The 18502-nt window shown below is 41.7% G+C and overlaps 4 protein-coding genes and 1 long non-coding RNA gene across 11 annotated transcripts in view; 4 read left to right on the top strand and 1 right to left on the bottom strand.

Annotated features, from left to right (window-relative positions):
* Alpha-man-ia (alpha-Mannosidase class I a) overlaps nt 1–18502 on the top strand; it is a 634153-nt gene that overhangs the window by 525977 nt on the left and 89674 nt on the right. The window lies entirely within an intron of this gene.
* LOC143361064 (uncharacterized) overlaps nt 1–18502 on the bottom strand; it is a 92991-nt gene that overhangs the window by 68805 nt on the left and 5684 nt on the right. The window lies entirely within an intron of this gene.
* LOC143361048 (uncharacterized) lies at nt 255–5705 on the top strand. Of its 6 annotated transcripts, none has more exons than XR_013083396.1 (10): nt 255–378; nt 756–875; nt 975–1092; nt 1638–1884; nt 2414–2512; nt 4260–4350; nt 4456–4601; nt 4993–5125; nt 5195–5374; nt 5463–5705. XR_013083396.1 is itself a non-coding variant. In XM_076800304.1 (9 exons), the coding sequence occupies exons 1-9, from the start codon at nt 347–349 to the stop codon at nt 5243–5245; spliced, it is 1158 nt and encodes a 385-aa protein (XP_076656419.1). In that variant the 5' UTR covers nt 269–346; the 3' UTR covers nt 5246–5705. The 6 variants fall into 6 exon arrangements, 2 of the variants coding, with proteins under 2 accessions (XP_076656420.1, XP_076656419.1); XR_013083395.1 differs by having other exon boundaries at nt 269–499; nt 5195–5344; XR_013083394.1 differs by having other exon boundaries at nt 269–499.
* LOC143361046 (uncharacterized) lies at nt 6570–12092 on the top strand. 2 transcript variants are annotated; one of them, XM_076800299.1, is made up of 9 exons: nt 6570–6736; nt 7084–7203; nt 7712–7829; nt 8243–8489; nt 10054–10152; nt 10285–10375; nt 11146–11291; nt 11546–11678; nt 11772–12090. In XM_076800299.1, the coding sequence occupies exons 1-9, from the start codon at nt 6596–6598 to the stop codon at nt 11817–11819; spliced, it is 1143 nt and encodes a 380-aa protein (XP_076656414.1). In that variant the 5' UTR covers nt 6570–6595; the 3' UTR covers nt 11820–12090. The 2 variants fall into 2 exon arrangements, with proteins under 2 accessions (XP_076656414.1, XP_076656413.1); XM_076800298.1 differs by having other exon boundaries at nt 10054–10375; nt 11772–12092.
* LOC143361049 (uncharacterized) lies at nt 13228–18337 on the top strand. Its single transcript, XM_076800306.1, has 9 exons — nt 13228–13548; nt 13903–14022; nt 14387–14504; nt 14819–15065; nt 16717–16815; nt 16951–17041; nt 17262–17413; nt 17998–18130; nt 18207–18337. Exons 1-9 carry the CDS (start codon nt 13408–13410, stop codon nt 18255–18257), a joined length of 1152 nt encoding a protein of 383 aa, XP_076656421.1. The 5' UTR covers nt 13228–13407; the 3' UTR covers nt 18258–18337.

Here is an 18502-nt window from a genome sequence, read left to right as displayed (position 1 = left end):
TTTAGCCGTTCCCTCTCGAGCATGTGTTTCACTCTTGTAGTTGTAAACGGACACACAGGTTAGAATTCACAGGGAGAACCCATAATACCCTGACACGTCTCCATTGCTATTGGGAAATGATACGGTAGAATATTATCGCGTGGTAAACGAAGTTGAAGTAAAATATGGTAATAATACGTTATATCGTAGAAAGGAAATATCAATTCTGGATGGAAATCTACAATTAGGGTGAATTACATTAATGGTCTAGAAACCGGTCGACAACGGAAACAGTGGCCTGAATAAAATATGCTACCGAGGTGTAGTCGGACGATATTTCCGATATTCCTTGCATTCAGTCGTCACCATGAACTCCAAGATGGACCTCTTCCGGCAGAAGTACAGTACCTATTATAACGTGTTGTACGTTACAGGTCTTTGGCCATACAACCAGTCTCTATTCGCAAAGATCCTCAGAATAGTTTTTCCCGTTCTAACTGTGTGCTGTATAGCGATACAGGTGATGGAGAATCAAGACACAGTGAAATATTACGTAATATTCGTTGACCGAGAAATTAGACTGTGCTCTTAAGTTTCCTCGAGACGATGACCTGTCGCATAAAAAATAATGGCGACCGATGGAAAGTGCATCGTGCATCCGAAAGTTTTCACAGTCTTTATCGTCGTTTATCATTTTCATTTTCTCTCGTCGAACGATGTTGTCGTGTACTTTCCCGAGGAACGTCGCCCGCGCAATCATTCGAAACGTTTTCCAGGTGCGGACGCTAAGACTGATCGAACTGTCTTTGTACAATGTAGTTCTAACGTTATCGTACGCCTTTCCGATGTTATTGTTCCTTCTGCGATACGTCGGCTTCGTTGTTAATTTTCCAGTTGTAAGTTGAACGGCCACGTCGCAATCGTTTCGACTGCGTCGAGCGCATCAGCGTTTTTATAAACTACTACATATCTGCCTTCGTTTCATGTGGCGTCAGTTACGATGTTTGTACGAAAACATCGAGAACGATTACACGACGTTGAACAATCGCATCGAGTCCGACATCCTGACGAAACAAATCGCGGAGACTCGTCGCGTAGTTCTAACGCTATTAGGTAAAGATACACGTCGGACTGACGTGCCACATTATCGGAACGGAGTTATCCCAATCGCATGGACATTTCTTTGCGTGCGACAGTGTTGAAAACTTATTGTTAGCAATAGCGTAGTTCAATCGATATGGTACACACGCTTCAAACCGGAACCACTCGTTTATAAATGCACCGAACGTCTTCGGTTTTGTTTTGGCAAATTCGACGGATTCGTTTACCCGACGGCGACGTACACCACAAATTTTTCGAAATATATCTCGTTTAACCGGAATGATGAAAAGAGTAGTAACGAGAGTTGCTTCTTTTCGCAACCTTTTTTATTCGGGCTTGTGACGAACATTTGTCAGATTTGTTTTGTAGATTCGCGTAAGCAATGATATATGTACGTGTTGAAAATTGCTTCGTATTCGGTCGAAAAGTTTATGAGTTTATATATATATACGATTCGAAGTGTAAAATAGAACGGCAAAAATCATAATGCAGAAATTCGTCGAATTTCGCTCGTGCAGCGTCAAATTTGTTTAAACGACAGCTATTCGGATTTGCAGCTCTGTCGCTTGGTGTGACACTCTTCGTAGTGGCAACGTTACTGCTACCGACGCTACTGCACTCGAAACTTCAAATTCACTATCTGAAAATCTTTGGATTTTTTTACGATGAGACGGGCCTGCAAACCGATTTGGTTTGCTACCATCTCGTACTGGTAAGCACGATCGGCGTAATAGCGTTAGCAGGTACGGAAGCGACACTCGCTGTTTCTTCCTTCTACTTGTGTGGATTGTTTGAAATCGCCAGGTATGTTTGAAATCATTTTTCTAAATTTTCACATTTGAAGCTTCGAGAAATTTCACTGCTCCAACCGCAAATGCTGTACCAGTGTTTCTCACCTAGAGCGATTCCACAGACTCTCCGAAATACGGCGGTATATTTTTGTAATGACATTGCGATGTTTTAAGTATGTTCATACTGTGATTAGAGAAGAGCGAGACGCTTCTACACCGGCAACATTCTCAAAATTCGGGGCCCGAGACAAGTCTGAAGGACGCGTCTTCAGTTCCGCAAATATCGTTGCGATTTATTGCGCCGTCAAAATTTTTAGTAATCGTTAGAACAAATAATAAATATCAGCACATAAAATTTCGGGTTCGTACATGCAGACGATAATATAATATAATAACGCTGCCGTAAATAAGAAACAATCGCTGACGTTGAGAACCACTGACAGTGACACGCGGAACTATATTTCAATCTCCCCGAACGATTAGCGAAAGATTAAGCGAATTAGAATGAGTTCAGTAACGTTCATACGTTTTGACTGCTTCAGTTACCGAATACAAACCGCTGTCAAAGAGATGTCAGACTCGACCACACCGAGTTCGTTGAACATAGGTTCGGCAGTGAGAATACACCAGCGAGCCGTCACGTTAGTATCTTTGAACAGTTGTTCTGACAATGTTGTCGGTGTTGCGCACGGTGTCGCCAGATTAAGACTTCGCCCCCACTCCACCGTTCCCCTTCTACGACGTTATTCCCCCACTTTCCGGCGGCGAGCATCCCCACGCTTGCGCGGCGGCCCGATCACGTGACACGCTTTGTCTCTGTCGTGCATGCTTCGGTACCGGCAGAGAGAGGGTAACTTTTTCCCCTCGATTCGTGCTCCCTCCCCTCATCTGGCGACACTGGCCCAGAGTCGCCAGATTCAGGCTTGTATACTATACGCTTCTCCTTCTACGACGCCTATGGCCTCACGCTTCCGCCACGGCGCACAGTGGGCAATTTGGACAAAATCGGATTCAAAATCAAGGAACTATCGATAGGAATGAGGTAGAGCGATGAAATTTTTTTTAAATGAAAGCTGCAACTTTGTAGAATATAGGAAAAATAGACAGATTGTGGTATGAACGTTTGTTAACCTCGAGAAAATTCGTTAAACGCGCACAAATTCAAGAAAATTTTAGTTTTTCCAATACCACGCGCGGAAAATTTTTTTTTCTAACATGCTATACATCATTTCCCATAGATTTTTTCACGCTGATTTCAAACCTGGTCTCAAAATTTGTCTACGACCTCAGGATTTTGCAAAAAATAGATTTTTGTGAGAAAAACTAATGAAATCATTTTTTCGTTGAAATGATCGGATGGTAATAATCTCCCTATTTTCCCCATATTCTACAAAGTTTCAGCTTTCATTTAAAACAAATTTCATCGCTCTACCTCATTTCTATCGAAAGTTCTTTGACTTTGAATCCGATTTCGTCCAAATTGACCACTTGCCGCACAATGGTGCCAAGGCGGCATAAAATCCATTTTATAAATTTTCGATTTTTATAAAAAGAAAATTATTTTTGTACAGCCTAATAGTGCGTGCATGATGTGCCAAAGACAGATCTTCGAAACAAAATTTTTTCACGGAAATATACGCATGGTAAATAAGCATTTCTTCGCTCCTGGAATTCATCAGTTTTCAGTGCGATAGTTATGTAATTACTCCGCCTATAATTGAATACTCAGGGGTCTACAAATTATATGCGTTATTGCAAATGGCTTCAACTATTAACTGCCAAAAAAATTTTTTCAAATAAAGTTGTTTAACATTAAGTAATATGGACTAACCTGAAGCCTCTTTGCGTTACGCTTATTTTTTATTTATGGAGGAATACAAAAAATCGTTTGAAAAGCTTCGATCCGGAACTAATCGTTTTGGCAAGTTATGGATCCATTATTAATCCTTTATTAAAGGATTTGTTGTATGCTTTCATAAATAAAAAATGGGCAGAAAACAGAGATTTTCGATTAGCCCATATTACTTAATGTTAACAACTTTTTACAAAAGTTTTTTTTTGGCAAATAAGCGTTGCATCTGTGGCAATCTCTCCGCAAATTTTCAAACAAATTCGTTGTATAGTTTCGTTTTTGCAGATTTTTTGCCGCTTTTTGGCCATTTGGCACCACTGTGCGCCGCGGTCACGTGACGCGTTTCGTCTCTGTCGCGCATGCGTCACAATGTCACGCGACTAATCCGGTACTGGCAGAGAGGGGGTAACTGTATTCCCCTCGATTCGAGTCGATTCCCCTAATCTGGCGACTCTGGTCCCTCTGGATAACAATATTCCTCTGTTATCACGTCCTGATTTTTCGATCCTGACCACGCTGGAATATTATAAACGAAGGCTGGCAGCAGATCTTACGAGGAACATGCTGATTTCGTATTTAGTGGCGATCGTGGCAGTCATCGTCTCGTTCGCTGTAAATCTATACCGTGTAAGCATCATTTCAATACAGGTGCAATAAGGAGGCAGCGCCATATTTAAATCATACGTTGGAAATCTGTATCGTTGAAAACGTGTTGATTTTGGTCTGTGACAGCTTTTCCTAGCAGTTACGCTGTTGGAGGAATTAGATAACGTGGTGATTAGCACACAGTTCGTTTTGGTGCATGCCATGATCATGTTCTTGAACAATTATAGCGGGCAGAAGCTGATAAGTACCAGTGTTGAGATCTTCCATGGAACGTAAGTCCGTGTTCTCGTGCGGCACAAGAATTGTTTCTACAGGGTGGTCCGAAATTCACTGAACCAATTCAAAATTCAGAATAACTCGTTTATTTCCTAAAGACTCGCACGTTATTTTATCTTTCGTTCACTGCTTTATTTGTCAACTTTTGGAAACGCGGTTTCGATAGCACTACTTGTAGACACGTTAGTCTTCCTTCCTTCCTTTTTTTTTTTTACTAACGTAACAGCTGTCAATTTAAATTAACCGCCAGAAACTGAGTAATTAAATATCGATTTGATATTCTGAGTCGAAACAGACCCAGACTTCGCTGTTGGATGGTTAAGCGGTTCTAAGCTGCAAAAGTGCACGATACAACCATAACGAAATGACTCTGTCTAATGAAAACAGGTATAATTCGTTGTGGTACCGTATACCACCGAAGTCGCAAAAATTGTTGCTATTCATACTGATGAAAAGTGCACACGAAGTTCAGTTCAATCTCGCCGGTTTGTTCACTCCGTGTTTCGAAGGCTTTAACATGGTAATTAACTACATCTATATCTTATCAACGACAGTGTTCGGTTACAGGCTCATCAACCGTTTGTTTCAGATGATGAGCTCATCTTTTTCGTATTTTACTGTTCTCTACTCGGCTCAGTAAAATATTCCAAACTGTTGATCAAGATGGTAGTAATCGTGAAGGCTACATAGGCACAACCTCCAAAATGTCTGCTCGAAGAAGCCTAGCGAGTTTTCAATCGTTAGTAACTCCAACTGTGCATAGTGTTATGTATGTAACATTTCTAAATCTCCGTCACTGAACACAATCGTACCGACTGTCGAGTAATAATAATTTACTGTATATTTAATTTAAGCAGCTTTCAGATTTCAAGTGGGATAGTCAAAGATCATTTCAACGTCTTCTAATCCGCGCGTGCAATGTCATCTCGAGCACGCAAAATACCGAAGCCAAAGCAACAGTGACGTAACGAGAAAATCATGATTTTTAAAGAAAACATGTTTGAGCGTTCGGAATTGTTGCAGGCAATTTGCAGGAATGCGACAATTAGCACGACAAGACGTTGAGTGTGCATAGAAATATCATAATATTTTTATCCAGATTCACAAGCGCTCATTATTTATTCTTAAAACAACCCCTATTATGGTTTATCGTACTGTCGATCTGATACTCAATTTACAATCAAGAGTCATTTCATAATGTGTCGTTCTCTCTAAGAGAACATTTCAAAAGAGCCATATTATTTGGAAGTTTGGTTAAGAAAATCATTGTTAACAATTTAAGCATTTCCGTGATATAGTCTACGACTGCATTTTCACAAGGTCACGGATACGAGTGAATAGAGGCGAATAAATATAAAGACTGTTAATACATACAAATATATAATACGCGATTAATAAAGAAGAGAGTAAGTGTAAACCATGAATAATTATCATTACTCACCTCCGTACGATGCGTCGCACAATTGTGGAAAAGAAAATGAGTTATAAAGTTTTCTGGCCACTTGTTGTTGGACTTTAGTTCGAGGCATTCTTAGCTGGTTATTGCATCGCATCTGAAATTTTATGACATTTTTTCAAGTCGGTTGTGCCTCATTCTACATGCAAATAACTGTTCTTCTATAAATGAAACAGATTCGTGGTGAATAGATTTTTTAAATGATCGGTCGTAATTCTCTACTTTGCCGTAAACGGGAAGCAAATGCCAGGAGCCAATCGATCACTATAGAGATCCGACTCGCACGGGTGTATGGTTGCAACTGGGGGAAAGATGTGGGAACGAAGGAAGAGGAAAAAGCGACAGGGAAGTCAACTGAGCGCACGAAAGGAACATGTCAATTAAGATTGAAAAAAAAACAATCGATTTGTGTGAACGGACCACTTGACGGATACTCGTGCCGGAGACTGTCTGAATTAAATATGGCGACGATTTGTGGTTGGAAAAGCCAGGAAATTCTATATGTTATCATTCGTATCTACACACTCGGAAGAGATGGACGCGTTTCGAAGGAACTACGGTGTCTATTATTCTGTCCTGTGCTTTACAGGGCTTTGGCCCTACGAAGTCTCTACGCTGTCGAAGATTCAAAGAGTCGTTGTTTCCATGCTGACATTGTGCTGCATAGCGGTCCAGGTGACGAACATTTCATTCACAACAAAGTATTCTTCGAATATGAAACTGAACAACTATTTAGTGTGCACAACTGTCTTCCCAGGGAAAATGCGAATTTACCTCAAGTTCTCGTTATTAATTTCACGCTCATGATCGCTCTTGTTATAGTTGCCATGTAAAGTTTCACCATTCCGATGGACAGTTCACGTAGGATGCGCCCCCCCCCTAAGTAAAAAGCGACAGCGTGCACAGAAATTTTTACAATTTTTTGAAAATACACTACAACTACACTTTTGTATTGGCGACTTGCGCTTTTTATAGTACTTTCGACCAACCTTGCCGAACGACATTATCGAAATATTTTTCAGATATTCTCTCTAACACATGTCGAGATCACGTTGCACAATTTGCTCACGATGTTATCGTACACCGGACCGATGCTGTTGTTCTTTTTACGATATGTTGGTTTTGTCGTCAATTTCCCAGTAGTAAGTACGAGAACCCGAGTATCAGAACCATTACATTAAATGATTAATTCGGAGGGATAACTCGCCTGACAGCTTGCCAGATTCAATCTTTATCGAGAAATTGGTAATACGAACGATTGCATTTTGCGAATTGCACATCCAAAATTCGATATAATTGATATAAAAAAAATATTTGTAAATATTTAACGGAGTACAATGGGTTTTATTGTCTAGAATGTGCAGTTACAAGTCAACAAAATTTTTCCAAAATACTGTGTACAATTTTTTTGAACAACGGTTCCTACAATCGCCATTTTGTCAGTGCGTTACGTGAGTTGCCTCTTTCCACCGAATACAGTGTCTGCTCGATAATTGTCTAAATCACGGGCCCGTGGTTGCCACGTATCTAATTGTGGATCGTTCTGGGTCAATTATAGGCTAGATGTTTGAGACATTTATCGAATATAGACTGTATTTTATAGTTTGCAAAAACTAATACAATCTTAGCAATGTCTTCGTGTGGCTACAGGTGAGGTCTTTCTTACAAAACATGGAGAATGATTGCAAAATGTTGGAAAATCCGCATGAGATGAAAATATTGTTAAAACATATAGAAAAGTCCAAGTTCTTGGTTTTTATATTTCTCGGTAAGAATATTCGACCATCACCTTCTCAAGGCACCGTAATCGGAAAACAGCTTTGCACATGCTAATTCTTTAAAATCGAAAATGATCAAAATTTACTATGACAAAAACAAGATGATGAAATGTAAATTACCAAATGAATTAAAAGAATATCGACGCATTTCTTTCGGTTTGCTGGAATTATTAACAACGGAATGACAGTTTAATTTGTCAAAAATATTTTAATTTGTACATTTTTATGTTGCACAAATGTCCGCTGTCTAGTCATTACGGTGTCAATTAAATTGCACTAGGATAATCCACGTTTATAGCACAACTGCTTCCGTAGAAATGATTCGATCAGTTCGTTTCCCGCGGGGGGAGGGGGGATGGCTATGCGACAGTATTCAACGAATGAAATTAATACGAAATTTTAGGTATGTCGTTTCTTGGAATATGCGCCGTGGTATTTCTGATACTGCTTCCCACGTTGCTACATTTCAAATATCAACTACGCATACTGCAGTTAATCGGATTCTTTTACAATGAGCATAACAACAAGACTGACTTGGTTTCCTTACACGTCTGCATAACGACGGTGCTTGGTTTATTAACAGTTGCGTGTACGGAAGCGTCGCTGGCTGTCTTTGCGTGCTATCTATCCGGACTGTTCGAAATTGTTGGGTACGTTCAGGTGTTCAAGTTCATTCGTAGCCCCTTCTTCGCGAGTGTGTTGTTTACTATCGAACAATTCTGATACATTCTACTTTCCAAAATAATCCGCATCACTTTCGACGCTTTTACAATATCTTAATCTACGAATTGATTTCTACATATAATGCAAACGTTCGTTCGTGAGCGTTGACGCAATTGTTCTTACGATTTTTTGGTCATCGGAACGATTAACCGAACGCAAATCGCCGTTCCAACGGTGTACATCAGTGCCGAGCACGCGTGCCTCAATTGCGAAAACGTCCCCCCACCATAGCGCCCACTTTCCCCCTCCAGCGAGCGCCGTCACCATGGAGACAGGACGCGCTTCGCCTGTGGTGTATTGCTCCGAGGCTAAGCACGGTGGGACAACCGCAGTGTCGTCAGAAGATGCCCATTTGGCTATCTGTTTCCTCTCCTCCTTTTCCCCTTCCACTGTCCCATTCCACCACCATGAGCACACTCCAACGTCCCCCACTAAGACCGTAGACTGGTCACGTGACGTGCCGCGCGCGACTTAGGCGACGCCTGGTGTCCCACTCGATCCCCGTCGCGCACGCGCAACCTGTCACATATTACTCTGGTCATCAGAGAGGGGGTGCATCGTATTCCCCTCGATTTTCTCGATCTGGCGACACCGGACAACCGAGACACCAGCGAACGTAACGCGGCGCTCAGGTGCGTGCTGCATGAAAGAGAAGTTGGTGGGGGAAGCAGGCGTTAGAGGGGCCCCTACCGTGCCCAGCACTGGTGTACATTCATGCAATCGTTTCATTAGTAATTAGCCCTTTCTAAACAGCCATACTAATCATCAGAACGCTATCACTGAATGAGACTCCTTGTCGTATGCTCGAGTCAATTATGTTTTGAATTCTCTGCTTGCGAGAAGACTGTACTGTCCGAAATTATTTTGCTATTAAAGTTCGTTTGTTCCTAATACATCTTGTTTAAGTCTAAACGCGTCAATACGGAGCATGCCTTCGTATAACCCAGAGCTGCTCAACATGCCCAGTGTCGCCAGATGAGTGGAGGGAGAAAGTTACCCTCCCTCTGCCATTAACGGAGTGTGCACGACAGAGACAGAACGCGTCACGTGACCGAGCCAAAGCGGAAGCATGGGGAACAGCGCGGTAGAAAGGGAAGTTAGAGTGGGGATACAAGTCTTGATCTGGCGACACTGAACATGCCTATTAGAGGGCAGGGGCGCCCGGCGATGCCCGTGGGCACAGCCACGGGCATAGCTACGGGCAAGCGACTTAGCGTAGTGCGGATAGGCTATAGCACAGCCGTCACGTAGCTGTGACAATACGTGTGACAAGTACGTGCAGCCTTGATCGCAGGGGCGTGGCTTCGTGCCCACAGAGGCGTGGCTTCGTCCCCACCGGGGCGTGGCTTCGTCCCCACAGGGGCGTGGCTTCGTGCTCGCCGTTCTGCGTATGCCCCGGGCAAGAAAATCGCTGCCCTTGCGGGCAAACGCTAAACAGCTCTGGTATAAGCGCGAGGGTTACCCTACATTACTAAATTTCTATTCATCCAGTTATCGAATACGATGCACAGTCGAAAAAGCAGCAAGGTTGGTTACATTGGATCCTATAAACATCGGCCCCGCCGTGGACATGCACCAGAGAGCTTATGAGTTGGTACCTTTACGCACACGCGGCTGTAACATTTATTCGTATATTGTACTTTTGCTTCATTACGTGTATTATGTATCTCATGACTTTCCATTGCGGAACGTTACCGGAACGTTATGGATTCTTAACAAAAGGCTCACCACTGCCCTAGGAAAAAATGTGATAATCTCCTACTTGCTGGCAATCTTAGCGGTTGTTGGTTCATTCGCCGTGAATTTATACCGCGTAAGTATTATCTAAATTGAGGAACTTAATACTTTATACTCGTAGGAATGTTAGGTTGTTGCATACGAATTGCCCGATTTTGGAATTGCAAATGTTACAATGAGTTTCGATCCGGGAATAATATTACAGTTTATTATACTTTCAGTGTGTAAAGTTTAAGATCAATTTTAATTTATATCCGAAATGTTTCAACGTCAATCGGTTGTCATGCATTCTTTTCATATGCGTGGAAAACAAAATGTGGCGATTAGTTTACGTACTCTTCGCGGATGATAAAAAACAAAAAAAAAAAAAAAAGAAAATAAAAAGTAGAGACGGCAATCTAGAAACTAAAGTAGGCGAGTGATCACAAAATTCAATTTCTGCCGTATCACAATCACGAAACTTAAAATTCATTGACAGAACACGTCGATTATAACATTCCTTACTTTTATCAATAGATCTATTTAGATCAGCAATGGGCACGGTAGGGGCCCCTCAAACGCCCCTGCTTCTCCCACCACCTTCGTCGCTGGCGTCTCGCGTCTCCGTAGCAATACACCTCGGGCGAAGCGCGTCCTATCTCCATGGTAACTGCGCTTAGGGGAAGGGGATCGTGGGCGCTATGGTGGGGACGGTCTTGTCTGAACTGGGACCAATACACCCATCCCTGATTTCGATAAAAGCTGCGTTCGTTGAACGTCACTGTACAAAATCGGACACTTCACAATATGCAACAACCTAATAGAAAAACGTTTCGGTGTGACGAGATGGATTTTAATATACAACAGGTTTTTCTATCGATCATGGAGGATTATACCCTGGATGAGATCGCTGTTCCCGTTCTAGTGACATCGATTCATCTGCTAATCATGTTCCTAAACAATTATAGCGGCCAGTCTGTGATAAACACTAGCTCCGATGTTTTCATTGAAACGTAAGTCTGACACTCTGTCATATAGAAAATATCTAAACTTGTTCGAAGAAAATCTATACAGAATTGGATCAGTTTGACTACCGGTTGGAAAATTGTTCCCCAATTTGCTGGCAAGCGATGCTAAACTAAAATTGAAGCGATTGATTAAATGTTCTGTGTACAATTATGAATAATTATACGACAACCCACTTCTACACCGGAAGCATATCTATATGATAAGAAAATAACAACAGGAAGGTATTCAATTGAAACAGATACAATTCGGTGTGGTACCTTATACCACCGAGCTCGCAGAAAATGTTGCTACTCGTGTTAGTGAACAGTCTGAATGGAGTGAAGATTAATCTCGCTGGTTTATTCGTTCCGTGTTACGAAGGTTTCTCAATGGTAATTTAACATATTTTTTAATCTTTTTTTTTTTCGTTTTTGGTTTTTAATACATTTCTATTCCCAGTCAGACAGGAGAAATTTTTGTTACAGATGATGAGCTCGTCTTTCTCGTATTTTACCGTTCTGTACTCGGTCTAGTAGCGTATTTTGTGTGAACGGTTATGATAGTAAACGTCGCCGACGATCAGCATTCAGCAGCATCGAATATTACAAGTAACATGCTACACGATTACAAATCGAATTGTGAGCAAACATGTCGCAGTTTCAGACATTACTGTATTCCAATGAAATCGGTCTTGTAATTTGTTTAGGGACGCCTAAATGCTGGAACCTTCGAACATACGAGCGTAACGATAATAATATCCAACATGCGAATGGAACAATTTTTGAAAAAATTTGGGAACGTGATAAATTCGACGACAGAGCGTTGTTTCGTCGAAGAACGAGAAAATCAAACATTACATGTTATGCTTGTAGAATATACAACTATATCGTCTCTGATTCACTATACCGTTTACATGTGTATCTATCCTGCTAATATTCATTATTCTTCAGTAATAAATAATTATTCTATACACGACTCAAAATTACATTCCTAACGTGTGCTTCGGTAGAATGGTCTTTCAACGGTCACTTTGTACAATTTTGTTTACTTTCCTTTCACTGTAAATTTGTTGTTGAAGTTTGCAAATATATAGATCTCGTTGATCATCTCGCCTCGTAATTGTATCCACCACTGACAGTGCCGCGTTATTCGAGCAACGACTTGCATAGGACCGAAATTTCTCAAATTTTCTGGCTGAACTTCTGCTTGGCAAACCAGAAATTTTCAACTTTTTTAAACATGATCCTGTAGATTTTAATGAGAAAGTGCCAAAAATCCAAGTTTTAATATTAGGAATTCATTGCTTCTATGTGAATTTCGTCAACATAAATCTGACACTACCTCATTTTCTCAGATTAAATTTCATTCTTGAAGTTTGGTTTCAGGAGAAAACAGTCACACAGAATACAGTAAATGCTAAGACCAATTTCTCCATTGAAAACCCAAAGCTAAGGTTTAAATTAATGGTGCTTAATTAACGATTAGAAAGCCGCTGCTGTCCATCGATTTGCATTACTATCGCGAATATACCGCTACGAAACTGTGGATTTTGTGCACTCACGGTAAAACTAAAGTATCAAACGGTGGCAACATTAGAAAATATTGTATGAAGATCGTTAACGAAAGAAATAATCCCGTACCTTGAAATTGATGCGCAACATTTTCATTTAGTAATGACCTCAATAATCGCACGATACTTTCCGGTCCCCCTATTGAAATCAATCGGTTCCCGTGAACATGAGTTCTTGCACCGACAGAAAAAGTACACGGTTAAAAATATATTTCCACAACTCCGGTTAATAACAAATTGCCGCACGCACGAGCGCCCAGTCCGCGAGAAGTGTAACAGGAACTGAGAAACTTGACAGGACGAAGCAATGGTTGCCCGATTTTAACGGAAACGAAAAAAAAAAAAAAAAAAAAAAAGAAATATGTATACAAAAGGGACAAGAATGTAGTACGAGCGGAAGGTGGCAATTTGAACCGTTACATACGATTTTACAAAGTGACAGTTGGCGGAAATTGACGACGGAAACTTACTGAATAAAATATGGCGACGAACCGTCGTCGAACGATGCTTCAGTATATTCATGCAAACATTCGACAACAGCCTCGGAGAGCATGCAAGCGTTCCGGAGATACTATACTGTCTACTACTGTGTGCTATGCCTCACAGGTCTGTGGCCCTACAATGAATCTATTCTGTCAAAGATCCACAGAATCCTGGTGTTTCTGCTCACGTTCTTCTGTATAGTGATCCAGGTGACGAACATTTCATTTACAACAAAGTATTCTTCGAACATGAAACTGAACAACTGTTTAGTGTGCACAACTGTCTTCCCAGGGAAAATGTGAATCTACCTCAAGTTCTCGTTATTAATTTTACGCTTATAATCGCTTTTGCTATAGTTGCCGTGTAGAGTTCGATCATTCTGATGGACAATTTATACACAGGACGCGTTTCTCCGAGTCGAAATGAAAAGCGACAGAGTGCATTCGAATTTGTACAATTTTTGTGAAAATATACTATAACTACACTTCGGTGTTATTTTCTGTTGGCGACTTGCGCTCGATTAAATAATTAGAATCCTCGTGTTTAAATGAAATATTTTTCAGGTGTCCTCTATAAAACGTGTGGAGGTCACGTTGCACAATATGCTTACGATGTTGTCGTATACTTGTCCGATGATGTTGTTTATGATACGATACATTGGTTTCGTCGTCAATTTCCCAGTAGTAAGTACGAGGACACGAGGCTGCTGCTTTGGTTACATTAAATAATTAATTGAGAGGGATAACTCGCCCAACGGCTTCACAGATTCAATCTTTATTGAGAAATTGGTCGTTCGAACGACTGCATTTTGCAAAATCCGATCCGATCCGATTTTTGGTGGGTTCTTCTTTCATATTTAACGGAAAACGATCCGGTTTTATTTTCTAGAATGTGCGACTGCAGGTCAACAAAATTTTTCGAAAATACCGTGTTCAACTTTTTGTGAACAATCGGGTCAGCGCGTTGCGCGAGTCGCCTCTCCCCGCCAAATATTTTACGGTTTGCAATAACTATTACAATCTCGGTGATTCGTCCGTGTGACTCCAGGTGAAGTCTTTCATGCGAAACATGCAGCATGATTGCGACATGTTGGACAATCCGATTGAGGCACAGATATTGATAAAACATATAGAGAAAGGGAGACGCATAGTGTTTATATTTTTAGGTAAGAACATTCATCTTCGCGGAGCACCCTAATCAAAAGACACTCTCACACATTTCTCTAAAATAACCGTGATTCTACGCTTATGGTATATATATATATATATATATATATATAAAATTAATAGAAAAACAAAACAATAGAAAAAATAATTAAAAAGCCGAGAGTTAGAGTGAGAGTTAATTTTTTTTTTTAATTTAAAAATTCATAGAAAATTGGCTCCAAAAGATATAACAATTTGAATTTCTGTATCGATGGTGATCGGTGGACCGCGAGTTTTTCTGCTAAGTGAGTATCGTTTCTGTCAATTATTCCAGGTATGTCAACGATCGGAATATGCGCCGTGCTGGCACTATCATTCATTCCTGCGTTAATGGAATCGAAAACTCTGTCGCAGTACATTCAGATGATCGGATTCTTTTACTCCGCCGATGACGAATACATTATCTTCATTTACCTGCACCTCGCCGCAACGATGTCACTTGGTTTGCTGATACTTTCGTGCACGGAGGCGTTGTTCTCTGTCCTCTCACACTATCTATGTGGACTGTTCGAAATTGTTGGGTACGTTCAAAACAGCATACAGTGAATTCTCGATATATGTCAAAAACGCGGGTCTTGCCAATGACATGTATCGTCCAGGAGACAATATTCTTTGATCACACTCCTCGGCATCCGACGTTTCTAGAGCTCCCTTGGCCCCCCGCGGTAGTGGGGATAACTCCGCGACGTTTATCATCTAGGCCTTGGCGACATATATAGAGAAATCACTGTACATACAGCTGTCAAAATACATTCGTAGCCTTTCCTTCGCGAAATACTCTATTCGCGGATATATTTTACTTTCTCGATTCGCGAATTGATTTCTACATATAATGCAAACGTTCGTTCGTGAGCGTTGACGCAATTGTTCTTACGATTTTTTGGTCATCGGAACGATTAACCGAACGCAAATCGCCGTTCCAACGGTGTACATCAGTGCTGAGCACGCGTGCCTCAATTGCAAAACCGTTTCCCCACCATAGCGCCCACTTTCCCCCTCCAGCGAGCGCCGTCACCATGGAGCCAGGACGCTTTTCGCCTGTGGTGTATTGCTCCGAGGGTAAGCACGGTGGGACAACCGCAGTGTCGTCAGAAGATGCCCATTTGGCTATCCGTTTCCTCTCCTCCTTTTCCCCTTCCACTATCCCATTCCACCACCATGAGCACACTCCAACGTCCCCCACTAAGACCGTAGACTGGTCACGTGACGTGCCGCGCGCGACTTAGGCGACGCCTGGTGTCCCACTCGATCCCCGTCGCGCACGCGCAACCTGTCACATATTACTCTGGTCATCAGAGAGGGGGTGCATCGTATTCCCCTCGATTTTCTCGATCTGGCGACACCGGACAACCGAGACACCAGCGAGCGTAACGCGGCGCTCAGGTGCGTGCTGCATGAAAGAGAAGTTGGTGGGGGAAGCAGGCGTTAGAGGGGCCCCTACCGTGCCCAGCACTGGTGTACATTCATGCAATCGTTTCATTAGTAATTAGCCCTTTCTAAACAGCGATACTAATCATCAGAACGCTATCACTGAATGAGGCTCCTTGTCGTATGTGTCCGTACAGCTCGAGTCAATTATGTTTTCAATTCTCTGCTTACGAGGACTCTGTACCGTTCGAAATTAGCTCGCTATTAAAGTTAGTTTCTTCCTAATATCTCTCGTTTAAGTGGAAACATGCCAATACGGCGCGTGCCTGAACATTCCTGATTAAAACTTGTTGGTTAATTGGTGTGGATTAAAGGTTGTACGCGGACGGTGATAACGTTGCAAGATGCTCCTGGTATATTATTCACTTGTCTGACATGCACAAGACGTTGAAGACTACAGTAAATGAATAGTAATTCAATTTACGACAATGGTTAATAAATGACAAATGACTGTGGGCACAGCTACGGGCACACTACTTAGCGTAGTGTGGGGGTGGGCCGTTGCAAAGCCGTAGCGTGCCACGTAGCTGAGACAATGCGTGTGACTAACAGATGCGGCCTTGCTCTGAGGGGCGTGGCTTCGTGCCCGCAGGGGCGTAGCTTCGCCCCCACAGGGGCGTGGCTTCGTGCTCGCCGTTCTGTGTATGCCCGGGACAAGAAAATCGCTGCCCGTACGGAGCAGACACTGGACAGTTATGGTATAAGCAACGGTTAACCTACATTAATATATTTTTCTTCACCCAGTTATCGAATACGAAGCACAGTTGACAACGCCGCTATGTTCGTTTCGACCGATCTTATAAACCTTGGCCCTGCCGTGGACATGCACCAGAGAGCTCATGAGTCGGTACCATTATGCGCACGTTACTGTAACATTTTTATTCGTATATCCTACTAATGCATCCATTACGTGTATTATGCATCCCACATCGTTGGACGATGAACGTACGGGAACGTTGTCGATTCTTGAAAAAAAAGGCTCTCCGATGCTCTAGGGAAAGATATGGTCATGTCATATCTTATAACAATCGTAACAGCCATTGTTTCGTTCGCCGTGAATTTGTACCGTGTAAGTAGTATTCAAATTCTGAAATACGGTGATTTCTCTATATATGTCGCCAACGCCTGGATGATAAAAGTCGCGGAATTATCCCCACTACCGCCGGGGTATATATATCGTCTCTTGGACGATACAAGACGCTGGCGAGAACCGTGTGACATATATCGAGAATTCACTATAACGCTTTTTTGTATTGTGAAGACATCTGACAGATTTTAATACACAACAGACTTTTCTATCGCTCACGGAACTAGGGACTAGAGACCCGGAGGAAGTCCTTGTCTCTATTATGGTGACATTCATGCATATGGTAATTATGTTTCTAAACAATTACAGCGGCCAGGCTGTTCGCAACACTAGTTCCCAAATTTTCACTGAAACGTAAGTCTGAAATTCTGTTTAACAGAAAACTTCATACCCGTTGGAAAATTCTTTCCTATTGTCTATCAATTCCATAGAAATTACAGTGATCTCTCTATATATGTCGCCGAGGCCTGGATGATAAATATCGTGGAATTATGAATGATGTTCCGGAGGCCTCAGACGCCGAGGAGTGTAACCATAACAGGGCTCGGGTATGTCTCCTGGACGATACATGTCGCTGGCAAGACCCGTGTTGTTGACATATATCGAGAATTCACTGTACTTCACTGTGAATTCGTTCATAATTTGTCTTTCATGAAATTACGATTAATAGACTGCGGATTTGCTGCGTTCGTGACAAAAATCAGTACGAGTAGCACAGAGTAGTAAACATAGTGAAAGAATTTCAAAGCATTGTTTAGAAAGTATTGTAAAGAAACTGAATTTTTATGTCGCTGCAGTTTGTCGCGACTGGGATAGAACAGTTTTATCTTGTACAAAGATCCGCAGTCTAATGATTCATTATTATGCCAACCACCTTCCGAATTGAAAACTTGGTACGATAAAAGAAAATAACAAGATGGCATTATTGAATGAAACAGATACAATTCTGCGTGGTATCGTATACCATCGAGCTCGCAGAAAATGTTGTTGCTCGTGTTGCTAAATAGTTTGAACGGAGTGCAGATTAGTTTTGCCGGTTTGTTCATTCCGTGTTACGAAGGCTTGTCAATGGTAATTTCCACACGCATTTCTATCGACTTCGCAACAATGATCACCTAAGTCGGACACCAAGAAATTTTTGTTTCAGATGGTGAGCTCGTCTTTTTCCTATTTTACCGTTCTCTATTCGTTCCAGTAGAGCATTTCGGAATAACAGTTGTGTTAGTAGACGTCCTAGAGGTTCAGCGTTCAAAGACATCGAATATTCGAAGTAACATACAGCACGGCTCAAAATCCGATGTCTGATTAATCGCGCATAATAATTTGCTCGCCTTCAAAGGTAGATCTTGATGGATTTGCGAACACTGTTTAATTTTATATCTCGCAATATTGTAGACGTTCAGAACTTTGACTGTTCGGAAGACTTTCAGGCTACTCTTTCTT

This window comes from Halictus rubicundus, chromosome 14, assembly GCF_050948215.1.
Source record: "Halictus rubicundus isolate RS-2024b chromosome 14, iyHalRubi1_principal, whole genome shotgun sequence".
NCBI classification, from domain to species: Eukaryota; Metazoa; Arthropoda; class Insecta; order Hymenoptera; family Halictidae; genus Halictus; species Halictus rubicundus.
This window is presented reverse-complemented; position numbering and strand designations above follow the sequence as displayed.

Coding starts and splice junctions, on each gene's coding strand:
- LOC143361049 (XM_076800306.1), top strand. CDS start 13,408: ATGCAAGCGTTCCGGAGATACTATACTGTCTACTACTGTGTGCTATGC. Junction 16,816..16,950: donor ATGCACCAGAGAGCTCATGA/GTCGGTACCATT, acceptor TTGAAAAAAAAG/GCTCTCCGATGCTCTAGGGA. Junction 18,131..18,206: donor GTTACGAAGGCTTGTCAATG/GTAATTTCCACA, acceptor TTTTTGTTTCAG/ATGGTGAGCTCGTCTTTTTC.
- LOC143361048 (XM_076800304.1), top strand. CDS start 347: ATGAACTCCAAGATGGACCTCTTCCGGCAGAAGTACAGTACCTATTAT. Junction 2,513..4,259: donor ATACACCAGCGAGCCGTCAC/GTTAGTATCTTT, acceptor TTATAAACGAAG/GCTGGCAGCAGATCTTACGA. Junction 5,126..5,194: donor GTTTCGAAGGCTTTAACATG/GTAATTAACTAC, acceptor CGTTTGTTTCAG/ATGATGAGCTCATCTTTTTC.
- LOC143361046 (XM_076800298.1), top strand. CDS start 6,596: ATGGACGCGTTTCGAAGGAACTACGGTGTCTATTATTCTGTCCTGTGC. Junction 7,830..8,242: donor CTTGGTTTTTATATTTCTCG/GTAAGAATATTC, acceptor ACGAAATTTTAG/GTATGTCGTTTCTTGGAATA. Junction 11,292..11,545: donor TCCGATGTTTTCATTGAAAC/GTAAGTCTGACA, acceptor CAATTGAAACAG/ATACAATTCGGTGTGGTACC.